General features: G+C 43.0%; 1 protein-coding gene across 3 annotated transcripts; it reads left to right on the top strand.

The window, feature by feature from the left end:
- The first annotated feature begins 891 nt into the window (after window positions 1-891).
- LOC139545603 (prostaglandin G/H synthase 1-like) lies at window positions 892-27190 on the top strand. 3 transcript variants are annotated; one of them, XM_071353561.1, is made up of 12 exons: window positions 893-1605; window positions 1689-1778; window positions 3282-3398; window positions 3826-3966; window positions 8918-9061; window positions 9205-9386; window positions 14377-14511; window positions 18451-18534; window positions 22622-22868; window positions 23379-23665; window positions 25747-25894; window positions 26645-27190. In XM_071353561.1, exons 1-12 carry the CDS (start codon window positions 1488-1490, stop codon window positions 26992-26994), a joined length of 2043 nt encoding a protein of 680 aa, XP_071209662.1. In that variant the 5' UTR covers window positions 893-1487; the 3' UTR covers window positions 26995-27190. The 3 variants fall into 3 exon arrangements, with proteins under 3 accessions (XP_071209663.1, XP_071209662.1, XP_071209664.1); XM_071353562.1 differs by lacking the exon at window positions 1689-1778 and having other exon boundaries at window positions 892-1605; XM_071353563.1 differs by lacking the exon at window positions 14377-14511 and having other exon boundaries at window positions 902-1605.

The raw sequence follows: 27190 nt of genomic DNA, 5'->3' as shown, positions 1-27190 counted from the left end.
AGGAAAAGGGTGGCTACTTTGAAGGATCTAAAATCTATTTGATTTGTTTAACCCTTTTTTGGTTATTACATGATTCCACATGTATTATTTCATAGTTTTCATGTCTTCACTATTATTCTACAAGTTAGAAAATAGTAAAAATAAAGAAAAACCCTTGAATGAGTAGATGTCCACACTTTTGACTGGTACTGTATATGTATTTATATATTCTATTAGGTTCCCAATCTCCCAACCTCATAACTAGCTACCAAGACTTCATTTCAGGCTATCAATCAAGTTAGAGTTGATTGCCATGTTACAAGCTCATGCCTGCTTGCAAGGTTGGTAGACTTCAGAAAAGCAAGCAAAAACTAAATGTACTGAATAAGACTCACATTCGTTTCAATCTTTTACCCAAATTTTAGCAGGTATGCAGAGAAGTTTATGCAGTTTATTTAAAAAAAGAACCAGTCATAAGGATACAGGCAGCTCAAGAGTTATGCTTAGATATACAGAAAAATAGACACCTTTTTTTTTTTACATAGAATTGGGCATAATGATTACAGCTCTAGTGTGCAGGAAAAAGCTGCCTGAAAAATTCTAAATTCTCCATCTTAACGATGTGGGGCCTAGCCCCATCCGTTCCACTCCCCAGCCATCCTCACATACTTTGTTCCCACTCAGATTTTTGGGGTGCATGATGCCCCTGCTTATAGCTGTATTCCCGCGTGGATAGATTTTGACAGGAAGGGACACTCTCGCTGGCAGGCGGGAGGAGGCAAGATCAGGTGGGAACATTCTAGCCAATCAGAGGGCAGATACACATGTGCACAGCAGACACAACTCCGATATAAAATAATTTTCTCAAAGTTGCAGAGGCCAATTGCGTCCACTAATATCAGTACATTTGTAGCCTAAACATGACGTAACTTCTATTCTATCAATTACGCCTCACTTAACAAATTACCAATTACATTTTTTGTAGACCAAATTCAAAACTCTCTCAGACCTCCATACAAAACATCTCCACTTGTTCTGCTTATCGTTGTCTTTTTGAAGGGAGTGGAGGCTCTTCCTTTGCTTCTTCCTTATATGCGCAACTGCATCAAGTCCAATGTGATTCTGTCCTCCCAGACCGTTCGCCTTGAGAAGGATTAGAAGGGTTATTAAATGGGGCGAATGGAGGGGTGTTTTTTTGTGAGGGCTAATAGTTGGCAGGCTAATTTTCCTTTTCCCCAATTCTGTATTACCGGAAAGTAATTTAGGTAGGCCGTGACTGGCCTCACACTCCAGTACAGTAGGTGGCGGTGTAAGCACCTCAAAGTTGGATGCGATCCGCAAACCCAATCCCAAAGAAGATGAAGCAGTCCCATGTGTTGTATTGAAGTGAACCAGGAGATGGGGAAGTTGCTTACCATTTGTTTCGCCCCTACCAAAATTAACTTTCACGTATGCAATTCTGTGTGGACTTATTTTTAGATGTTATCTAAACAACTTCCTGGAAGGAAATGCATCGTATTGGTTATGTGTATTTCTTCATGATTGCAGCATATATTATTTTTGCACTGCTGTATTGGGAAGACGCGCCCGCTGAAGGTGCTTATGCAGTAAATCTTACAATGAGAGGTGAGTTTTTGACAATTAAATGTGTATATATATATATATATATTTTTTTTTACCAATGGCACCAAACCTTCACATTATTTTAGGTTTGGTCGTGTGCGTCTGGGCATGTATCCTACTGCAAAGGTTACCAACATGTCGCGGGGAGGAGGTGAAAGACGTCAGTACAAATGTTGGTAGGTGTCTAATATTTTAAAACCTATAGCAGGAGCGGGCAACTTGCAGCGATGGGCAACAGGTGGAATTGCCGACAAAAGGCTCGGGAATCCTTTATGGATATGGGTACACAGCCCTGCTAGCCACTGAGGCTCATCATGAGTAGATTTTTTTGTGTCCCCAACCCCATCAAAGTTGCCCATCCCTGAACTATAGTTTCATTATTATCTACTATCAATATGTTGAAATTCTATCAACCAGATTATATGAGATGTATACAGTTATTTAGAACTGCTGAAAATAATATCCAAAACATCTCTAAAGAGCACATTGTGTCTTTATACAACATTTAATATGAAGCTACAATGAACAGGCATCCAGACATATTTGTTTGTATGGCAACACAGATGACACAAGTAAACATATTTGCAAGTGGAGGAAGCTAGTTTGAAATAAGCAAGACGATTTGCATGGAAGGATCATGCAATTTATTTGTACAAATAAATTGACAGCCCTAATTGTACATATCTTTAACTTCCATTATTTGGTCATTTTAAAGGGTTAGGGGGGACACACCATGGTGTTAATACAAATGTTATATTATAAATATTCACCCCAATAACTGTGCTGTCAGTTGAATGCGTCGACTACTAGCACAGTACAGGGTTTTGTCTCCTATCATGAAGACAGAGTTTCCTTTTGACTGAAAGACTCCAGTTATCTAAATGACATGACTGAAGAATCCTGCTCAATTAGGAAGGGTTTGCGGAACTACTGCCATTCATACATCCACTCTTCATTTTGAAAATGATAAATGCTATTTATGATCATCTCAATGGATGTGTGTCTGTCTGTGAGGGAAGGACAGGAAGCTGTAACATGATAGAGATGGCAGGGCCAAGGATGTGAGAGTTGGCATCTTGCTTGTCTCATGGCAGCAGACATTTCTGTTACCACAGCCCTCTGACCCCAGTCAGACTCCCAGTAGTCCTAACCATCTTCTTTCCTAGTTTGCTAGTTTATTCTAGGCTGAATCTTAATTTGAGATTATTTAACCTACTGTAAATGCAATTTTGCATTGCTGCCAGTGGGAGATTTGTGTGACAATAGTAGGTTAGGTTGTGCACACATCTCAAATTTGGATTTGTACCTGACTAAGATACCATGCTCAGAGGTAATTAAGCTGTGGTTCCGGTGAGTATCCTCGTCAGATGATGTCACGCAGTTACTGTAATAAATATCTTCTCTACCTCATCAAACAAAAGGGAGTAGGGAAACACATCAAGTTCCAGCCTGAGATTATTGTTCCGCTGATGCTGTAAGCACAGTTTTCAGTCTGGAACCCAAGCTAGAGAGACATTGGACAAATGGACACCATCTATTGTGTCTTGGCAATCTGATCAGGAAAGAGTATGTGCACCACTAGGAAAAACTATGTTATTCCTGGTAAGGTCACATGGTCAGGAAAAGCTCAGTGCCTAAACTATACTTTAATTGACATGTGTATGTTTTATCATTTGCAGTGAATCCCTGTTGCTATTACCCCTGTCAGAACTGGGCTTTGTGTGTCAGGTTTGGCATTGACCGCTATGAATGTGACTGCACTCGCACCGGCTTCTATGGACAGAATTGCACTATCCGTAAGTTAAGTGTTTTGCTTCTACATTCTTCTGATTCAAGTTATATTTTCAATTTTCCTCTCTAGTTTATCCTTTCCTCATGTGCAGAAGGATTTGTAACAAGATGAAAAGAAAAAGCACCGTGTGTTTGGTTCCACAACCTTTTTTTTTAAATGAAGCTGCCCAAATAATAATTTCTAGTTGAATGAACATATGAGACAAGTTGAACAAACACATTTTAAGTTGACTGCATTTTTGCCAAATTTTTCTCAAGTTGGAGCTAAGTTTGGGCCAACTAAACATTTTAAGTTCAGGTAACACTGACTGAAAAGTTGAGTAATCTAAAAAAGGCTGTGGAACCAGTTACTTAATACTGATTAGTTGAAATTACTAGATTTATTAAAAAAATATTACAGGGTGAGGTTTGTCTTCTATCTCTGTGTTTTAGCTGAGTTCTGGACGAGGATCCACCAGCAGCTGAAGCCGAGCCCTGACGTGGTCCACTACATCCTCACACACTTCCACTGGCTGTGGAACCTCATCAACAGGACCTTCATGCGGGACTGGCTCATGAGGATGGTCCTCACAGGTTAGTCGCCTGACATTCAATGCAGCCCTGAGCATTCTGGCACAAAATGGTTGCTATAGTGGGCGCTGTGTATAAGTGGTGGAAGGGCTAACTTAGTACCATAAAATGTACAGCGTTTTGCAACCAGGTGAAACATGCTATGATGATAGAAGTGCATGCATGGATCCATTGTGCTGTTGTAACAGTTGAAAATGCATAAATGCTCTCCAAAGTGCTTCTAGAATTGCATCCTTATCCCATTATCACTACTCAGACCTGTACATATTCATATCTACTCTTATGCTGTTACTTTAAGAGAAGAGTTTCTCTTCCCTACCAATGCACTTATTGGATAGTTTGCTTACAACTTGTGTCCATTTGCTTCAGGGTTTCTGTTATGTTCTCAGCATGTAAATATTTGGATCACACACATTGGCCCATGGTGTCATCACCATTCTCTGAGTTCTTCTGTTTAACACGCTAGAACTGCAGTTTTAGGCGTATTTACAAGGTTTAAAATCTGAGGGGCGTGGCGAGGTATTAAAAGTGATGTTGTCAGCTAGCTAGCTCTGGTCTAAAGTTAAGCAAACTTTCGGAAGTTCAAAGAAGTTGAAAGTTCCTTCATAGAAGCCGTTCCTCTTTAGGCTGAATTCTGATAATGCAAGTCATCATAACAAGATGCCAAGCCTCTTCCTCCACCCTCTCTTGCTCTCTCCCCACCCACCAAATTTCAGTCGCATCTCGCGCCCTACAGAACTATTATAGCTTGCCGCCACCATAGCAAGCTTTTCTATCCACACTGATTGGCGAAGTAATTTAATGTTGAGAAATAAAAAATATATTATTATTTTTTTGCTGGTCGGAACACTGGAACAAAACTAAAAACATTTTGGAAAATAACCCTGTTCCAACCCCTGGCTAAAATCCAAAACCAGACTTGTGTGTCAAATAATAATGATAGAGCCCCCAGGTTTATTTTGCTTTGCATGTGAAAGACATAAAGTTAAAGTATAGTTTATTGATATTATGTACTATAATGTGAATTGCTTTTCAGTTACATCACATTGATACTTTCATCCCTCGACTGTTTGCTTGAGGCTTTCCAAATCAAGCTACACTTCAAATTAATTAAATCATATTTTTTGGTCTGCGTGTTTCTTTAACTGAACGTTTCTTCGTTGTATTTGGGATTCAATCCATGGTGTGTTATAGTGCGGGGCACTAGACAGCATTGCCCCTTTTTAAAGGTCATTTCTGCTTGAGCCGACATTCGTAGCTTTTACCGTGAGTGCAATCTCCGTGAACAGCAAAGAAATTGTCCTTACTGTACTGCTTTATAATGTGCCTTGGATTGAGCCATGGTCTTAAACTGAACGTTGATAATGTTTCTTAACTTCAATTGAAAGTTTCTTCAAAGTTGAGAATGTCTTAACTCTGCTGGAGTTGCAGTTTTAAAAACTGATTATCATCTGGGTTGTTACAGTTATTTTCTGACATTGAGTATGAGAGAAGTGACATCTCTTCATCTAAAATACACAAACACACACGCTTGTTTTGCTATCCTTGTGGGGACCTAACAATTGATTCCCATTCAAAATCCTATTTTCCCCAACCCCTAAATCTAACCCTTAACCTTAATCCCAAACCCTAATTCTAACCCTGAACCTAACCCCTAAGCCTAAAATAGCCTTTTCATTGTGTGGAATGGCGACATGTCCCCACTTGTCCGAATTTTCCTTGTTTTACTATCCTTGTGAGCAGTGGCGGTCAGTGCCGTGTAAGATGAGGGAGGCCAAGTTTTATTTTCATGAGCATGGCCTTATTTCTATTACAGCATATCAGATAACTCTCATTCATATTCCAATAACCCAGTTCAATGTAACAGCGATAGGTTTAGGCTACTACATGATACTCAAATTTTCCCTGTACCCATCATGAGGTTGCTACAATCTAGCCTATGAATGAAAGTTTACAATGTAGGTGCACACAGGTCCACAGACAAATGTGTGACAGGCAGTGACATATGGACAGATAGTGATATTTAACACCACCTTGCACACTCTTGCCTGCATCTAGTTGATACAGGGTGTAATCATTAGTCCAACAGTTGCAAACAAGAGTTTCTATTGGACAAATTCAGGTATGTTTATTCCGCTTGCTTCCGTTTTTTAACAGAATCGGCCGAATGAGTACACCCCTGATCACTTGTAAACACAGTTCACTTTCATGGCAGCCACGTCCTATGTGCTCTCCTTCTCTCACCTCTTCCCTTCGCTTGTGGACTTCAATGCGCAACACATCAGCTGTACAGTGGGGCAAAAACGTATTTAGTCAGCCACCAATTGTGCAAGTTCTCCCACTTAAAAAGATGAGAGGCCTGCAATTTTCATCATAGGTACACTTCAACTATGACGGACAAAATGAGAAAAGAAAATCCAGAAAATCACATTGTAGGATTTTTAATGAATTTATTTGCAAATTATGGTGGAAAATAAGTATTTGGTCACCTACAAACAAGCAAGATTTCTGGCTCTCACAGACCTGTAACTTCTTCTTTAAGAGGCTCCTCTGTCCTCCACTCGTTACCTGTATTAATGGCACCTGTTTGAACTTGTTATCAGTATAAAAGACACCTGTCCACAACCTCAATCAGTCACACTCCAAACTCCACTATGGCCAAGACCAAAGAGCTGTCAAAGGACACCAGAAACAAAATTGTAGACCTGCACCAGGCTGGGAAGACTGAATCTGCAATAGGTAAGCAGCTTGGTTTGAAGAAATCAACTGTGAGAGCAATTATTAGGAAATGGAAGACATACAAGACCACTGATAAGCTCCCTTGATCTGGGGCTCCACGCAAGATCTCACCCCGTGGGGTCAAAATGATCACAAGAACGGTGAGCAAAAATCCCAGAACCACACGGGGGGACCTAGTGAATGACCTGCAGAGAGCTGGGACCAAAGTAACAAAGCCTACCATCAGTAACACACTACGCCGCCAGGGACTCAAATCCTGCAGTGCCAGACGTGTCCCCCTGCTTAAGCCAGTACATGTCCAGGCCCATCTGAAGTTTGCTAGAGAGCATTTGGATGATCCAGAAGAAGATTGGGAGAATGTCATATGGTCAGATGAAACCAAAATAGAACTTTTTGGTAAAAACTCAACTCGTCGTGTTTGGAGGACAAAGAATGCTGAGTTGCATCCAAAGAACACCATACTTACTGTGAAGCATGGGGGTGGAAACATCATGCTTTGGGGCTGTTTTTCTGCAAAGGGACCAGGACGACTGATCCGTGTAAAGGAAAGAATGAATGGGGCCATGTATCGTGAGATTTTGAGTGAAAACCTCCTTCCATCAGCAAGGGCATTGAAGATGAAACGTGGCTGGGTCTTTCAGCATGACAATGATCCCAAACACACCGCCCGGGCAACGAAGGAGTGGCTTCGTAAGAAGCATTTCAAGGTCCTGGAGTGGCCTAGCCAGTCTCCAGATCTCAACCCCATAGAAAATCTTTGGAGGGAGTTGAAAGTCCGTGTTGCCCAACAACAGCCCCAAAACATCACTGCTCTAGAGGAGATCTGCATGGAGGAATGGGCCAAAATACCAGCAACAGTGTGTGAAAACCTTGTGAAGACTTACAGAAAACTTTTGACCTCTGTCATTGCCAACAAAGGGTATATAACAAAGTATTGAGAAACTTTTGTTATTGACCAAATACTTATTTTCCACCATAATTTGCAAATAAATTCATAAAAAATCCTACAATGTGATTTTCTGGAAAAAAAATTCTCATTTTGTCCGTCATAGTTGAAGTGTACCTATGATGAAAATTACAGGCCTCTCTCATCTTTTTAAGTGGGAGAACTTGCACAATTGGTGGCTGACTAAATACTTTTTTGCCCCACTGTATGTGACCAGGCGAAAACTTTTCCAAGCCAAACCGCTACACACAGTCTACATCGTTGTCACCATATTAGCCTGAGTAAAGTCATAGTCAGTATAGCTAATAGAACTAACGTGTTAGTAAACCGGCTACAATCATGCAGTAATGTTACAGTGTAAAGTCAGTAAGCAGTTACACCGGCGGGTCCCAGTGGCAATAAATTAATAATACCAAAAGCTTACCTTGACTTGGAAGAGTTCCAGTGTTGTGATGGAAAGTCATAGCTAACATAGCGTACCTCTGTTTGAGCAGGGTGTTTCAGTATGCTAAACTAGCTAGCAGCATTTTCTAGGTAAGTAAGTGTCATTTTTGTTACTTTCAATCTCTGTCTCTTGCTTTTTGGAAGAAATTAATTTGTTCAAAACTGTTCAACTATTGTCTCTCTCTTTGAGTCAACTACTCACCACATTTTATCCACTGCAGTGCTAGCTCATTGTAGCTTATGCTTTCAGTACTGGATTCATTCTCTGATCCTTTGATTGGGTGGACAACATGTCAGTTCATGCGGCAAGAGTTCTGATATTCTGGAGGATGTCCTCCGGAAGTTGTCATAATTACTGTGTAAGTTTATGGAAGGGCGTGAAAATCATGTGCCTCCAAGGTTTTGTATTGAAGTCAATGTACCCAAAGGAGGACAGAAGCTAACTGAGCTCCGGCTACACAATGGTGCTACCCTACAGAGTACTGTTGAGGCTACTGCAGACCTTTGCAAAATCGTGTGTTTTTAATCAGTTATATGGTGATGTGATTATATTTAGTGTAGCTTTATCTAAAATGGATCAATTTAAATGTTTCACAATGTATTTATTTTTTAAATTCACCGAGGAGGATGGTCCTCCCCTTCCTCCTCTTAGGATCCTCCACTGCTTGTGAGGACTTCTGGTCCCCACAAGGATAGTACAACCACACACACACACACCAATCCCATGGGTTGTATTTCCTCCTAACATTGTTATTGCATTTTCAGTAAAGCTTTAGGGCTATAATGATCCATGTGTCAAACAATTATGTTTTCTCCCTCCCAAAGTCAGATCCAACCTTATTCCCAGTCCTCCTACCTTCAACTCCAAGTATGGATACCTCAGCTGGGAGTCCTACTCCAATGTTTCCTATTACACCCGTATCCTACCCCCTGTGCCTGAAGACTGCCCTACCCCTATGGGTACCAAAGGTGAGATGGAGTGCATCCAAAGTTCCTATCAGAAAATAGGATGAAGGCATCCCACAAAGACTTTACTGGAGATTACCCAGTGAAATAAATCTTCCCAACTGCAACATGCATAGCTAACATACTTTCGTTCCTCTTTTCTCCAGGAAAGTCTGTCCTTCCAGACCCAAAGCTGGTGGTAGAGAAGTTTCTTCTGAGGAGGCAATTCAGGCCGGATCCAAAGGGAACCAACCTAATGTTTGCTTTCTTCGCTCAGCACTTCACCCATCAGTTCTTCAAGACCCGAAACAGCATGGGCTTGGGCTTTACCAGCGCTCTGGGGCATGGGGTGAGTTACTTGGTACTCCCTGTACTGTACAGTACAGTATGTTATACAGTGCATTCGAAAAGTACTCAGACCCCTTGAACTTTTCCACGTTTTGTTACTGCCTTATTCTAAAATTGATTACATAAATTATTCTCATCAATCTACACACAATACCCCGTAATGACGAAGCCAAAATAGGTTTTTCGAAAAATTAGCACATTTATAAAAAACAAAAACTGAAATACCTTTGTTAGGTTTTCATTTTTCAGAGTAAATAACTCAGACACTAGAGAAGCTTTAACCAAGTTTAATCATTCCCAACGGTTCTGTACAGCTGTAATCAGACAGCAAAACATTTCTTTCCATCAGTTATATACATCCTACTTAACCTCTCTAGGGTATGTGAGACGTTAGCGTCCCACCTCTTCAACAGCCAGTGAAAGTGCAGGGCGCCAAATTCAAAACAACAGAAATCCCATAATTAAAATTCCTCAAACATACATGTATTTTACACCATTTTAAAGATACACTTGTTGTAAATCCAGCCACAGTGTCCGATTTCAAAAAAGCTTTATGACAAAAGCAAACCAAACGATTATGTTAGGTGAGTGCCTATTCACAGAATAACACAGACATTTTTCCAGCCAAAGAGAGGATTCACAAAAAGCAGAAATATAGATAAAATTAATCACTAACCTTTGATGATCTTCATCAGATGACACTCATAGGACTTCATGTTACACAATACATGTATGTTTTGTTCGGTAAAGTTCATATTTATATCCAAAAATCTGAGTTTACATTGGCGCCTTACGTTCAGAAGTCACAAAACATCCTTTGATTTTGTAGAGAGCCACATCAATTTACAGGTATAGTCATAATAAACATTGCTAAAAGATAAACCTGTTATCTTCTTGCCACTAGGGGGTGCCATTTCGACAGTCCAAATTCGTCTCCAAATTAAACTGCCTCGTACTCAATTCTTGCTCGTACAATATGCATATTATTATTACTATTGGATAGAAAACACTCTCTAGTTTCTAAAACCGTTTGAATTATGTCTGTGGGTGAAACAGAACTCGACTTAGAGCAATTTTCCTATGTGTGTGTCAGAATTCAGAATTGTACTGGCTGTTCTGAGACCTGTGTATTAATTTGCCTGTCCTCTATTGGTTGAGATGCACTGCATACGCCTTCCCCTGGGTGTCAGCGAATAGGGAGACTTGAAATGGACTTTCTGCGTAGTTCCCAAAGGTTATAAATTGATTGGAATCACGGTGGCCATTCTTTTGGATCTTCGCTCGGTCGCAAAGAGGAGCTTTGCGTATCGTTGTGGTATAGAACATAGAACTTCTGCATTCAACAACCCGGTCGCATTCCGCTTCGCTCCACAGGTAGTATCACATTTTCATTTCATTACAGTACAACGGTTTGATTTGTTTGATCGTAGCTAGCTACATAGCTAGCTACATAGCCGTCTTTGTATCAAAGATAATTGTGTAGTCTAGAGCGATTTTCTAGGTTAGCTAGCCAGCTATTGTCGTTCTCTTAACGCAACGTAACGTAATCAACACTGCTAGCTAGCCAGCTAGCCCCCGAATAGCAGCACTGTAGATACTATTACACTCAACGGAACGACTTGATTAGTGTAGTGTCAACAACGCAGCCACTGCCAGCTAGCCTACAAAGTCAACAACTGCCAGCTAGCCTACAAAGTCAACAACGCAGCCACTGCCAGCTAGCCTACTTCAGCAGTACTGTATCATCTTAATCATTTTAGTCAATAAGATTCTTGCTACGTAAGCTTAACTTTCTGAACATTCGAGACGCGTAGTCCACTTGCCACTCCAATCTCCTTTGCATTAGCGTAGTCTCTTCTGTAGCCTGTCAACTATGTGTCTGTCTATCCCTGTTCTCTCCTCTCTGCACAGACCATACAAACGCTCCACACCGCGTGGCATCGGCCACCCTAATCTGGTGGTCCCAGCGCGCACGACCCACGTGGAGTTCCAGGTCTCCGGTAGCCTCTGGAACTGCCGATCTGCGGCCAACAAGGCAGAGTTCATCTCAGCCTATGCCTCCCTCCAGTCCCTCGACTTCCTGGCACTGACGGAAACATGGATCACCACAGATAACACTGCTACTCCTACTGCTCTCTCTTCGTCCGCCCACGTGTTCTCGCACACCCCGAGAGCTTCTGGTCAGCGGGGTGGTGGCACCGGGATCCTCATCTCTCCCAAGTGGTCATTCTCTCTTTCTCCCCTTACCCATCTGTCTATCGCCTCCTTTGAATTCCATGCTGTCACAGTTACCAGCCCTTTCAAGCTTAACATCCTTATCATTTATCGCCCTCCAGGTTCCCTCGGAGAGTTCATCAATGAGCTCGATGCCTTGATTAGCTCCTTTCCTGAGGACGGCTCACCTCTCACAGTTCTGGGCGACTTTAACCTCCCCACGTCTACCTTTGACTCATTCCTCTCTGCCTCCTTCTTTCCACTCCTCTCCTCTTTTGACCTCACCCTCTCACCTTCCCCCCCTACTCACAAGGCAGGCAATACGCTCGACCTCATCTTTACTAGATGCTGTTCTTCCACTAACCTCACTGCAACTCCCCTCCAAGTCTCCGACCACTACCTTGTATCCTTTTCCCTCTCGCTCTCATCCAACACTTCCCACACTGCCCCTACTCGGATGGTATCGCGCCGTCCCAACTTTCGCTCTCTCTCCCCCGCTACCCTCTCCTCTTCCATCCTATCATCTCTTCCCTCTGCTCAAACCTTCTCCAACCTATCTCCTGATTCTGCCTCCTCAACCCTCCTCTCCTCCCTTTCTGCATCCTTTGACTCTCTATGTCCCCTATCCTCCAGGCCGGCTCGGTCCTCCCCTCCCGCTCCGTGGCTCGACGACTCATTGCGAGCTCACAGAACAGGGCTCCGGGCAGCCGAGCGGAAATGGAGGAAAACTCGCCTCCCTGCGGACCTGGCATCCTTTCACTCCCTCCTCTCTACATTTTCCTCTTCTGTCTCTGCTGCTAAAGCCACTTTCTACCACTCTAAATTCCAAGCATCTGCCTCTAACCCCAGGAAGCTCTTTGCCACCTTCTCCTCCCTCCTGAATCCTCCTCCCCCTCCCCCCCCCTCCTCCCTCTCTGCAGATGACTTCGTCAACCATTTTGAAAAGAAGGTCGACGACATCCGATCCTCGTTTGCTAAGTCAAACGACACCGCTGGTTCTGCTCACACTGCCCCACCCTGTGCTCTGACCTCTTTCTCCCCTCTCTCTCCAGATGAAATCTCGCGTCTTGTGACGGCCGGCCGCCCAACAACCTGCCCGCTTGACCCTATCCCCTCCTCTCTTCTCCAGACCATTTCCGGAGACCTTCTCCCTTACCTCACCTCGCTCATCAACTCATCCCTGACCGCTGGCTACGTCCCTTCCGTCTTCAAGAGAGCGAGAGTTGCACCCCTTCTGAAAAAACCTACACTCGATCCCTCCGATGTCAACAACTACAGACCAGTATCCCTTCTTTCTTTTCTCTCCAAAACTCTTGAACGTGCCGTCCTTGGCCAGCTCTCCCGCTATCTCTCTCAGAATGACCTTCTTGATCCAAATCAGTCAGGTTTCAAGACTAGTCATTCAACTGAGACTGCTCTTCTCTGTATCACGGAGGCGCTCCGCACTGCTAAAGCTAACTCTCTCTCCTCTGCTCTCATCCTTCTAGACCTATCGGCTGCCTTCGATACTGTGAACCATCAGATCCTCCTCTCCACCCTCTCCGAGTTGGGCATCTCCGGCGCGGCCCACGCTTGGATTGCGTCCTACCTGACAGGTCGCTCCTACCAGGTGGCGTGGCGAGAATCTGTCTCCTCACCACGTGCTCTCACCACTGGTGTCCCCCAGGGCTCTGTTCTAGGCCCTCTCCTATTCTCGCTATACACCAAGTCACTTGGCTCTGTCATAACCTCACATGGTCTCTCCTATCATTGCTATGCAGACGACACACAACTAATCTTCTCCTTTCCCCCTTCTGATGACCAGGTGGCGAATCGCATCTCTGCATGTCTGGCAGACATATCAGTGTGGATGACGGATCACCACCTCAAGCTGAACCTCGGCAAGACGGAGCTGCTCTTCCTCCCGGGGAAGGACTGCCCGTTCCATGATCTCGCCATCACGGTTGACAACTCCATTGTGTCCTCCTCCCAGAGCGCTAAGAACCTTGGCGTGATCCTGGACAACACCCTGTCGTTCTCAACCAACATCAAGGCGGTGGCCCGTTCCTGTAGGTTCCTGTAGGTTCAAACATCAAGGCGGTGGCCCGTTCCTGTAGGTTCCCAAGTTCTCTCACGTCACCCCGCTCCTCCGCTCTCTCCACTGGCTTCCAGTTGAAGCTCGCATCCGCTACAAGACCATGGTGCTTGCCTACGGAGCTGTGAGGGGAACGGCACCTCAGTACCTCCAGGCTCTGATCAGGCCCTACACCCAAACAAGGGCACTGCGTTCATCCACCTCTGGCCTGCTCGCCTCCCTACCACTGAGGAAGTACAGTTCCCGCTCAGCCCAGTCAAAACTGTTCGCTGCTCTGGCCCCCCAATGGTGGAACAAACTCCCTCACGACGCCAGGACAGCGGAGTCAATCACCACCTTCCGGAGACACCTGAAACCCCACCTCTTTAAGGAATACCTAGGATAGGATAAAGTAATCCTTCTCACTCCCCCCCCCCCCCTTAAAAGATTTAGATGCACTATTGTAAAGTGGCCGTTCCACTGGATGTCATAAGGTGAATGCACCAATTTGTAAGTCGCTCTGGATAAGAGCGTCTGCTAAATGACTTAAATGTAATGTAAATGTTGTGGAAGCTCTGGTTTTAGCTCCTTAGATAATTCCGGTCATGTTTTTATTCGATATAAGCTTTAAAGACATCATAATCTTGTTATTTTGAACCGAATTATTTCAGTTTATATCAGTTTATTGCGATTTTCTGGCATTTCTTTGTGACGCACTTTCAAGAGTTGGACACTTTTCCTGTACATGCCGAACGTTAGTGGCCATTTCGACAGGACAAGAGGACATCTTTCGACCAAAAGACGATTAGACCGGAGAAAGGACACATTGCCCAAGATTCTGATGGAAGCTCAGCTAATAGTAAGAACTATTTATGCTGATAAATCGTTGTTCTGTTGAAAAATGTTAAACGCATAAGCTGCCATTTTTTGGGGGGTAGCTTCGCTTTGGCGCAACTTGTATTGCGCAGTAAGGTTAATTTTAAAAATGTAATTCAGCGATTGCATTAAGAACTAATTTGTCTTTCAAATGCTGTCCACACTGTATTTTTTAGTCAAGTTTATGATTATTTAATGATTAGACTAAGTCACTCTCCAAGATGGCGCCCAACATTTTCTGCCCAGTTTAGCTACTTTTCTCATTGTATAACCACGATTTTTGTGGCTAAATATGCACATTTTCGAACAAACTCTATATGCATTGTGTAATATGATGTTACAGGACTGTCATCTGAAGAATTCTGAGAAGGTTAGTGAAAAAATTTATATATTTTGGTGGCGATAACGTTATCGCCCCTTTTGCATTGATTCAATGCTGGGGTGATGTTAGCTCATGTGGTATGCTAATATAACGATATATTGTGTTTTCGCTGTAAAACACTTAGAAAATCTGAAATATTGTCTGGATTCACAAGATCTGTGTCTTTCGATTGCTGTATGCTGTGTATTTTTCAGAAATGTTTTAGGATGAGTATTTTGGTAATTGACGTCGGTCTCTGTAATTATTCCGGCTGCTTCCAACGCTATTTCTGATTGCAGCTGCAATGTAGAACTGTGATTTATACCTGAAATATGCAAATTTTTCTAAAAAAACATATGCTATACCATAAATATGTTATCAGACTGTCATCTTATGAAGTTGTTTCTTGGTTAGTGGCTATATATATCTTTATTTAGTCGAATTAGTGATAGCTACTGATGGAGTAAAAAAAAAGGTGGACAAAAAAAAGTTGTGTCTTTTGCTATGGTGGTTAGCTAATAGAAATACATATTTTGTCTTCCCTGTAAAACATTTAAAAAATCGGAAATGATGGCTGGATTCACAAGATCTGTATCTTTCATTTGGTGTCTTGGACTTGTGATTTCATGAACATTTGATTATATGATATCCCTGTCGCTTTAGGCTAGGCTATGCTAGTCAGCTTTTTTGATGGGGGGGATCCCGGATCCGGGTTTGTGACTCGTGAAAGGTTATGCATGGAATTTTAGATGCACTTCTCCTTAATGCAACCGCTGTGTCAGATTTCAAAAAAACTTTACGGAGAAAGCACACCATGCAATAATCTGAGTCGGTGCTCAGAGCCCAATCAAGACACAAATATAGCCGCCATATTATGCAGTCGTCAGAAGTAACAATATAAACATTCACTTACCTTTGATCTTCCTCAGAATGCACTCCCAGGAATCCCAGTTCCACAATAAATGTTTGTTTTGTTCGATAATGTCCATCATTTATGTCCAAATTCCTCCTTGTTGTTCTAGCGTTCAGTACACTTTCCAAACTCACGACGCACGGGCACGTCCAGCGGAAAGTACTGACGAAAAGTTAAAAAAGTTATATTACAGTCCGTAAAAACATGACAAACGAAGTATTGAATCAATCTTTAGGATGTTTTTAACATAATTCTTCAATAATGTTCCAACCGGAGTATTCCTGTGTCTTCAGAATTGTGATGGAACAGAGTTCGCTCTCACGTGAACGCGCATGGTCAGAGCATGTTCAAGTCATGGCAGACTTGACTCATTCCTCTCTCCTTCGGCCCCACTAAACAGTAGAGGCATCCGACAAGGTTCTAACGACTGTTGACATCTAGTGGAAGCCTTAGGAAGTGCAACATTACCAATATCCCACTGTATCTTCAATAGGAGCTGAGTTGAAAATCGACCAACCTCAGATTTCTCACTTCCTGGTTGGATTTTTTCTCAGTTTTTTGCCTGCCTGATGAGTTCTGTTATACTCACAGACATCATTAAACAGTTTTAGAAACTTCAGAGTGTTTTCTATCCAAATCTACTAATAATATGCATATTCTAGCTTTCATGGCTTTGTAGCAGGTCGTTTACTCTGGGCATGCTTTTCATCCGGATGTGAAAATACTGCCCCCTACCCCAAAGAAGTTAAGACACTCCTCCTTACAGTTTATGGCTCCACAGGAAACTAATAAAGAGGGTAACAGGATGACAAACCCTGATCACTCCCTTAAGGGGAACTGACCTCACCCCTCACCTCCTGACCTCTACCCCTCCTTCACCTAATCCAAAGATATCCATCTGTCTTCCCTATATCAACACATCGCTCTTCTCTCCTCCATCAAACACATTCCAAAGATTTCTGGGTTGCTACAGATTCTTTCTATTCATGGCTACGTCTCTATCATTTATTTAATATCTCAATGTTCAAAGTTTAGCCGATTCCAACACCTTATTTACATAAGTATTCAGATCCTTTGCTATAAGACTCGAAATTGAGCTTAGGTGCATCCTGTTTCCATTGATCATCCTTTAGATGTTTTTACAACTTGATTGGAGTCCACCTGTGGTAAATTCAATTGATTGGACTTGGAAAGGCACACACCTGTCTATATAAATTCCCACAGTTGACAGTACATGTCAGTGCGAAAATCAAGCCATGAGGTCGAAGGTTTGTCCGTAGAGCCCCCGAGACAGGATTGTGTCGAGGCACAGATCTGGGGAAGGTTACCACATATTTTTTTTGCAGCATTGAAGGTCCCAGTGGCCTCCATCATTCTTAAATTGAAGAAGTTTGGAACCACCAAGACGCTGCCTAGAGCTGGCCAAACTGAGTAATCGGGGGAGAAGGGCCTTGGTCAGGGAGGTGACCAAGAACCCAATGGTCACTCTCACAGAGCTCCAGAGTTCTTCTGTGGAGATGAGAGAACCTTCCAGGACCACCATCTCTGCAGCACTCCACCAGTCACGCATTTATTGTGGAGTGGCCAGACGGAAGCCACTCCTCAATAAAAGGCATATAACAGCCTGCTTGGAGTTTGCCAAAAGGCACCTAAAGGTCTCTCAGATCATGAGAAACAAGATTATCTGGTCTGACGAAACCAAGATTGAACTTGGCCTGAGTGTCAAGCGTCACAACTGGAGGAAACCTGGCACCATCCCTACGGTGAAGCGTGGTGGCAGCATCATGCTGTGGGAATGTTTTTCAGCAGCAGGGACTGGGAGATTAGTCAGGATTGAGCGAAAGATGAACGGAGCAAAGTGCAGAGAGATCCTTGATGAAAACCTGCTCCAGAGCACTCAGGACCTCAGACTGGGGGCGAAGGTTCACCTTCCAACAGGACAACGACCCTAGGCACACAGCCAAGACAACACAGGGGTTACTTCAGGACAATTATCTGAATGTCCTTGAGTTCGGACTTAAATAGCTGTGCAGCGACGCTCCCCATCCATCCGGACAGAGTTTGAAAGGATCTGCAGAGAAGAATGGGAGAAATTCCCCAAATACAAGTGTGCCAAGCTTGTAGTGTCATACACAAGAAGACTTGAGGCTGCAATCGCTGCCAAAGGGGCTTCAACAAAGTACTGAGTAAAGGGTCTGAATACTTATGTAATTGTGATATTGTGTGTAGATTAAGAATTTATATATTTTTTAATCCATTTTAGAATAAGGCTGTAACGTAACACAATGTGATAAAAGTCAAGGCGTCTGAATACTTTCCGAATGCACTGTATATTATATTATTCAATTTGATAGAATGATTGTATTTACTCTATTATATTTAGGGGAGGATGACCAGTAAGTGATGTATTTAGGTGTTAGGGAGAGGTGGACAACTCCAATACATTTCCATACTTTTTCCCCCCTCCATACTATTCAAACAGCCGCAATATAATCTTGTTCCTTGCTGGAACCAAGTCTTGCACGCTCTGCGAGATACATGGGAGTCATATTCATCTATGTCTCTTGCATGCATCCTGTCTCACGAATGTGAATCTCTTTTTGAATCTCATATTTCATGTTAATCTCATGTTATTCATCTCTAACCAGGTGGATGCCGGCAATGTCTACGGAGATAATCTGGTGCGTCAACTGAACCTCCGGCTTCTTAAAGACGGAAAGATGAAATATCAGGTATGTGGAGTAATGCGTAACTCCACTCCAGCTCTGCGAAAGCACGGACAAGTGTTACGAGAATTATGTTGTCAATGTTCATAAACCACTTCAATTAAACTACTCAGTCTGCAACCCAGGTTGAATGAAACAGACGGAGGCCCAGCTACGATAGGCAAAATGTTTATTTACAATAGCGCTAGTCCGTTGTACAAAACCATTCATTTTATACTGGCTCCTTACGCACTTACATACACACACAAACAGTAGGTATCCTACAGTAGGTATCCTATCCTATCCTACTGTATCGCTACCCAGCCGACAAAGATTAGAGAGACCGTGAGAAGCACTCCCTGCCCTCTCCCAAATCTCTGTGGCCCCTAGCCAAGGTCGGCACCGAATTTTGCTCAGACAGTCTGTGTTTAAGATACTATAAAGATCTATTGTACAGATATATGTGTTTAAGATATTATAAAGATATATTGTACAGATATATATTTTTATTGACTAAACCTAAACAAACCCATCAGATAATAAATGTATGATTCTAATCAATTTCATACAGTTAAGGTTTCAGAGTGGAATTATTTCATCATTATCTTTCAACATTTAAATTACTTTAACAACAAGTCTCCACTGGAATGTTACTGTAGACACGGTACCACTCTGTGTTCCACTCTGAGGTACATGTGCTTTCAACTCTTTACACTTTTAACCCTTTCCAACCCTTTACATACGAATGTGGTTAAATATATCAAAAGAAGGTGGAACCAACATAAATTGCATTTAAAGAAAAATCTCAAAACGGATTTGCGCTTCTATATACAGGTTTAAAATGGCAGATTTGGGCACTGATTAACACCTACATTGGAACGCAGTGGCTGTATGATGTCAGAGGTCTGGCACTGCGCTTCACAGCTCTGTATGGATTTTGACTGACTGCCATTCTGAACTTGAGCACCTCGTGCGACAAGAATTTGCCTCATTCCCTCCGGCTAATTGGGCAGCTTTTGCATGTTTTTTTGTTCTCTGAGGGAGGGAAGTGCTGTAAATTGAGGACTCAATGTATTTTGAAAAATTTGAAGTTGAGGATTATAAAAGATACTGCTATGATGTCATACAAGCAAGCCAAACACCCGTGAGTCGAAATGTGAACTTCACATTTCCAAATCATGAATGTCTATCACCCATTTCGTATGATAGGTTACAAATTGCCATTTGTATTATGTTACCAATTTTCTAAATGTACAGTATGTTACAAATTAGCTTGTGTAGGGGTTAGGGTTAAGGTTTAGGAGTTAGTTTAAAGGGTTAGGGGAAGGGTTAGCTAAAAGGGTTAGGGGAAGGGATAGCTAACATGCTAAGTAATTGCAGAGTAGTTGAAAGTTGCAAAAATGCAAAAGTTGTCTGATTCGAACTCGCAAACGTTGGTTTGCTAGACGTTCACATTGCCTTAAGTAACCATCTGTCATATGTAACCTTACCAATTGTAACATATCATACTAATTTTGGTGTCACGGATTTACGTTTACTCTGTTACATCCAGGCTGCTGATCTGGTGGACTCACTAAACACAAATGCTTAGTTTGTAAATTAAGTCTGAGTGTTGGAGAGTGCCTCTGACTATCCATAACTTAAAATAAACAGAAGATTGTGCCCTCAGGTTTGCTTAATGTAAGGAATGCGAAATTATTTATACTTAAGTATATTTTTGTAATTACATTTACTTTTAATACTTAAGTATATATAAAACCAGATACTTTAGTCATTTTCTATTAAGGTAAATGTGAAAGTCAGCAAAGTAAGTAAGTCTGAAAGTATGTTTACTTTTACTCAAGTATGACAATTGGGTACTTCTCCCACCACTGCACAGAGGTAGCAGGTAACCGCATAGCCATTGTTCAGGTGCCAGTTAGTGTATCATTTGAGTGACCAAAAATCCTGATTCGTGTCAGGATAAAGAAGTACACCCATGAGGCCCATTTTCTTTATCTGTTGAATAAGCTGAATTCGACTCCAAAGAAGGATGTTAGGGAATGGTATCTGTTTTTGGCAAAGGTGTTGGTTCAGAATCAGGGAGAGGTTGTGTTGTAAGAACGCCATTGATTGTCTCTTTTGGCAGTGGTATGTTTGTGAAACTCAGGATGAGATGACTGAGCAACTGTTGGTTATTTACAGTGCCTTAAAGTATTCAGACACCCTTGACTTTTTCCAGTTTTTACAGCCTTATTCTAAAATTGATTTAAATAGTTTTTTTTCCCCTCATCACTCTACACACAATACCAAATAATGACAAATCAAAGTTTTTTTTAGAAATGTTTGCAAAAAGTTTTTTTTAAAGAATAAAAATCAGAAATATTACATTTACATAAGTATTCAGACCCTTAACTAAGTACTTTGTTGAAGCACCTTTGGCAGCAATTACAGCCTCGAGTCTTCTTAGGTATGACGCTACAAGCTTGGCACACCTGTATTTGGGGAGTTTCTTCCATTCTTCTCTGCAGATCCTCTCAAGCTCTGTCAGGTTGGATGGGAAGCGTTGCTGCAAATCTATTTTCAGGTCGTTCCAGTGATGATTGATCGGTTTCAAGTCCGAGCTCTGGCTGGGCCACTCAAAGACATTCAGAGACTTGTCCCGAAGCCACTCCTGCGTTGTCTTGGCTGTGTGCCATGGGTTGTTGTTCTGTTGGAAGGTGAACCTTCGCCCCAGTCTGCGGTCCTGAGTGCTCTGGAGCAGGTTTTCTTCAAGGATCTCTGTGTACATTGCTCCATTCATCTTTGCCTCGATCCTGACTAGTATCACAGTCCCTGCCGCTGAAAAACATCCCCACAGCATGATGCTGCCACCACCACGCTTCACCGTAGGGATGGTGCCAGGTTTCCTCCAGATGTGACGCTTGGCAGTCAGGCCAAGTTCAATCTTGGTTTCATCAGACAAGAGAAACTTGTTTCTCATGGTCTGATAGTTTTCAGGTGCCTTTTGGCAAACTCCCAAGCGGGCTGTCATGTGCCTTTTTCTGAGGAGTCTCTTCTGCCTGGCAACTCTACTATAGAGGAGCTCTGTCAGAGTGACCATTAGGTTCTTGGTCACCTCCCTGACCAAGACCCTTCTCCCCTGATTGCTCAGTTTGGCTGGGTGGCCAGCTCTAGGAAGAGTCTTGGTGGTTCCAAACTTCTTCCATTTAAGAATAGAGGAGGCCCCTGTGTTCTTGGGGTCCTTCAATGCTGCAGAAATGTTTTGGTACCCTTCCCCAGATCTCTGCCTCGGTAAAATCCTGTCTCGGAACTCTACAGACAATTCCTACGACCTCCTGGCTTGGTTTTTGCTCTGACATGCACTGTTGTGGGAGCTTATATAGACAGGTGTGTGCCTTTCCAAATCATGTCCAATCAGTAGAATTTACCACAGGTGGACTCCAAGTTACAGAACCATCTCAAGGATGATCACTGGAAACAATGCACCTGAGCTCAATTTCGAGTCTCATAGCAAAGGGTCTGAATACTTATGTAAATAAGATATTTTTAATACAATTGCAAACATTTCTAAACCTATTTTCGCTTTGTCATTATGGGGTATTGTGTGAAGATTGAGGAGTTTTTATTAATGTAATCCATTTTAGAATAAGGCTGTAACGTAACAAAATATGGAATAAGTCAAGTGTTCTGAATACTTTCCGAAGGCACTGTATGGGTGGAGTTCAGATAGTCATTATTTACAGTAGTGTTTCCAAAAATGTTGGGGTCATGACCCATTTTTCCACTGCTCAAGACTGGGCTCTGGCAAGACATGTTCATTGATTTGGTTTGGCAGGTTGCTGGGGAAATTGAGTCGCTGCATAGACATTGGTGAACAACTCATTTACTGTAGGCATCATTTCTGTATAAAGGCCACACAGTAAAATTCACATTATCTAACTCGGGAGGGTCAGTCCTGACAGTGACTCGCTTGAAACCTTTTGACATCGCTTTTCCACAAAAACCCAAAGGGGACACCACATAACTGAATTTTTTCCATTATGCACACCAATTCCTTAAGCATGCTCACGTTACTACATTGTGCTAAAGGATCAGTAAAGCTCTTGAGGGCTAATACTATCTTCTCTTCCAGGTGGTTAAAGGTGAGGTGTACCCTCCTACGGTGGCCGAGGCACCGGTGAATATGAGATACCCTCAAGGGACTCCCGTGGGGCAGCGTATGGCCATCGGGCAGGAGGTGTTTGGGCTGTTGCCAGGCCTCACCATGTACGCCACCCTGTGGCTGAGAGAACACAACCGCATCTGTGACATCCTGAAGGCAGAGCACCCCACCTGGGGGGACGAGCAGCTCTTCCAGACCGCCAGGCTCATCGTAATAGGTAAGTACATACTTGATTGTATGTACTTACCTATTTTAGACACTCAAGATTGCCTGTTTTAGACACTCAAGTGCTTTAGGCAGAATATACATTTCTAGGAAATGTTTGCTTAGCGGGGTCTCAACTTACTGTTGCGAGTTAGAATAGTAGGTGCAAGTTCGAAATTTGGTTGTGCATCAGCAATTTTACTCTTGTTTTGTCAGTCATTGACAGTCACTCAATTAGCCATGTCAGCTAACAGTTTTTAGATTGGTACGTTATTATTCCCAGCTATCTAAACTTGTAGTAATCATGGCCGAATACCGACCGGTCACGCAGGACAAGTGTCCAGGGCCCCTGACCTTCAGGAGGTCCCCAACCAAAGCTCGCTTAGGACCCCCAAAAGACTAGAGCTGTCCCTGCTTGGTTGTGTGAATAGTTGGGGGGAATAAGAATCAACACACTTCTCTAGTAGATTCTCCCCAAAATGTATTTTCTTGGGTGTAGATCCATATTTAGTTTATATTCCAGGTGAGACCATCCGGATAGTGATTGAGGAGTACGTGCAGCACCTGAGTGGCTACCTGTTGGATCTGAAGTTTGACCCAGTCCTGCTCTTCAAGTCCACGTTCCAGTACAGGAACCGCATCGCTGTGGAGTTCAACCAGCTGTACCACTGGCACCCCCTGATGCCAGACAGCTTCCACATAGACGGAGACGTGGTGTCCTACTCCCAGTTCATCTTCAACACCTCCATCGTCACACACTACGGGGTGGAGAAACTGGTGGACGCTTTCTCACGCCAGTATGCTGGACAGGTATGGGCTGTGTGGTGACTACGGGATTTCATATGCAGTGGTGTATATTATAAACCCTGGTCTCGATAATGTTGTCATACCATACATAAGTCGGTTGGGGTCAGTGATAATATGGCACTTATTTTCTAAGAGTTCTCAATAAACTGACAAGGAGAAGCTATTTATTTGAAATCACTTCCTGAATTTAAAATCTTAGTTTTTTTGTAATTTTTGCAGACAATCTTAAGATAGCTAGGTGGGACAAACACATATCTCAGTCATAGTAAGTACATGTTTCCTCAGTAAAGTAGCTATCAGCAAAGTCAGAGCTAGTAAAGGGGGGGAAAGTCAAGTGTGAGTGTTAGTTCATGAAAGTCTTTTTTGGGGTTGCTGTGGGATTATTTAAGATTCTCTTTGAAGATGTAGGGTTTCAGATGTTTTCAGAAGATGGGCAAGGGACTCTGGTGTCCTAGCTTCAGAGGGAAGGAAGCTGGTTCCACCATTGGGGTGCCAGGACAGAGAAGTGCTTGGACTGGGCTGAGTGGGAGCTGCCCTCCTGTAGGGGTGGGAGGGCCAAGAGACCAGAGTTGGCAGAACGGAGAACTCTGGTTGGGGTGTAGGGATTAAGCAGAGCCTGAATGTAGGGAGGGTCAGTTCCTCTTGCTGCTCCGTAGGTAAGTACCATGGTCTTGTAGTGGATGTGAGCCAGTGGAGTGTGTGGAGGACCGGGGTGACATGGGAGAACTCTATGGATGTTGTAGAGCATGAACCTGCAGGAGCGAGTCACTGCTTTGATATTTGCAGCGAACAACAGGAGGTTGTCAAGGGTCATGCCAAGGTAGTTTACACACTGGTAGGGGACACCATGGAGTTTTCAACCGGGATGGAGAGGTCTTGGAGCGGACAGGCCTTTCCCGGGAGGAAGAGCAGCTCCGTCTTGTCGCAGTTGAGCTTGAGTTGGTAAGCCGTCATCCAAGCTGAGGTATCTGCCAGGCACGCAGAGATGCGTGTCGCCACCTGGGTGTCAGAAGGGGGGAAAGGAGAAAAGCAGTTGAGTGTCATCCGCATAGCCATGATAAGAGAGACCATGTGAGGATATGACGCAGCCGAGTGACTTGGTGTATAGCAAGAAGAGGGCCTAGAACCAAGCCCTGGGGGACACCAGTAGTGAGAGTATGTGGTGCAGACACAGATCCTCTCCACGTCACCTGGTGAGTGACTTGAATTCAAATGGACACATTGGCCTGATTTTGTGTGTTCTGGTACTTCTTCTTTTGAGCAAGGCAGATGTTGTGTAAGAGAGATGGAGAAAGGGAGGTTGGGACAGGGCAAATAGCAAGGCAAGATTGAGTAGCCTGATGGTAAATTTGACACTACTTGGTGTGAAGTCCATAACCGTGTGCAGTAAAATAGCACATGTTGTAACTGTTACCACAGCCCTGCAAACTTGTTAGTGCTCTGCATTCGGCATCTACAGAATCAACTACAGAGCGGTTTTCTGTTGATTAGAAGCTGTGATAGATCATGACAGGAGGCTTAACCAAGATGCTATCTGTCTGATATTAATGTTTTTTCTCTGTGGCTTATTGATATCAATCTTTGTCAGCAGAGCAGCAGCTATCTATGCAGTATTAGAGAGTAGAAACATGATATCTGTGTTTGTGTGCCATTGAGGGTGAATAGGCAAGACAAAAGATTCAAGTGCCTTTGAACGTGGTATGGTAGTAGGTGCCTATGTGTATATGGAGTAACACATTTCGGGCCCTTCATAGGTGGGGTCATTCATTTATTTTAATGACTTTTTTTCATGTAGTTCCCATGCATCCTATATTTATACAGGGGATGCCTGTTTGATCCTTTCAGATGTAGGGCTCTATTCAATCAGGAAAGCTGAATCGTTACAGATTCCGTGATAGAAACGTAAAGGTCATTTCTGATTGAGCCGACAAGGAGCATTTACCGGAATGCAGTCTCCGATAAAGCGGGATTATTGCCTTTTTAAATTACAATCACAGTGTAAAGCTGAATTGAGCCCTTAGTGTAGTGTACACCATTGCCTACAATGGGTATGCGGTCTGGCTGATTTTAATCCTGTTTCTCAGATAGGAGGAGGTCGAAACATCCACCCAGTGGTGACCAATGTGGCCGAGGGGGTTATTGAAGAGTCCAGGACTTTGCGTCTCCAACCCTTCAACGAGTACAGGAAGAGGTTCAACCTGAAGCCCTACACATCTTTCTCTGACTTCACTGGTAATGTATTTTAGAGTTTAGAAATGCCGGCACCACAAAAGGCTTCTATGCAATGAGGTACTCTCTATGCAAGCAGCTGAACGTCTGTTACACCATCACATTTTTAAAATATTTTTTTTAAGACCACATATTCCTATATATGCTCATGGGCAATTACACGGTGACAGAGTGATGCTGAGACTCTGATTTGTTACTTTAAAATGTGTGCCAAGCTAAACTAATCGTTGCAAAGTTAAACAAGCCATAGAACTCAATGCACAAGGATGAACTCATTCTGTTACCAAACTTTGTATCTGCACTGTTCTGCAAGTAAATGTGTTTTTATAAAATGTTCAGTGGAAATTAAGTCATCCTTGTGCATTGAGTTGTATGGCTTGTTTAACTTTGCAACGATTAGTTTAGCTTGGCACACATTTTAAAGTAATACATCAGAGTCTCAGCATCACTCTGTCACCGTGTAATTGCCCTCATGCAAATGTAAAATATGTAAAATAATAACGTTCTCTCAGAGCAGCTGTCATTCAGCGTACAGCATCATCCTGACATGGGTTAGCCTCTTAAGAAGACAACTGCACTCTTTGTTGTCCTCATCTCAAACCAGTCTTTAACTTGATCATGTGTTTCTAATGAACTATTTTACTCTTCTGTATTGTATTTGTATTAATTTACTTTAAATGTGACCTATCTGTGTAGTTTGCTGCAACCGAATTGCCCTCTGGGACAATATTTATATTTTATATTGTCCTGCAGGTGAGGAGGAGATGGCCAGGGAGCTGGAGGAGCTCTATGGTGACATCGATGCGCTGGAGTTCTACCCCGCCCTCATGCTGGAGAAGACACGCCCCAACGCCATATTTGGTGAGAGCATGGTGGAGATGGGGGCTCCGTTCTCCCTGAAAGGCCTTCTGGGTAACCCCATCTGTTCCCCTGAGTACTGGAAGCCCAGCACATTTGGAGGCCAGACAGGCTTTGATATAGTCAACTCAGCCTCGCTGGAGAGACTGGTGTGTCTGAACACTAATTGGTGTCCATACGTAGCCTTCAATGTCCCTCCAGCCGGGCAGGAGCCGCCACCAAGGAAACAGTCCACTGAACTGTAAGCCATTGTGATTACTGTATCCATGGTTACGTTAGTTTTTTTGGTATGGTCTTACTGTAATGCCCTTGTCCACCTATGATGCCTGTACTGTATACTATGTTTACAATGCATAGACTGCATTTATGAATCATTCCCATGTTGCTTATGTACAGGTGACTGCCACAATAAAGGAAACGCGGAATACAAGTATGTTGAAA

The sequence above is a fragment of the Salvelinus alpinus genome, chromosome 19, assembly GCF_045679555.1.
Source record: "Salvelinus alpinus chromosome 19, SLU_Salpinus.1, whole genome shotgun sequence".
Classification (NCBI taxonomy): Eukaryota; Metazoa; Chordata; class Actinopteri; order Salmoniformes; family Salmonidae; genus Salvelinus; species Salvelinus alpinus.
This window is presented reverse-complemented; position numbering and strand designations above follow the sequence as displayed.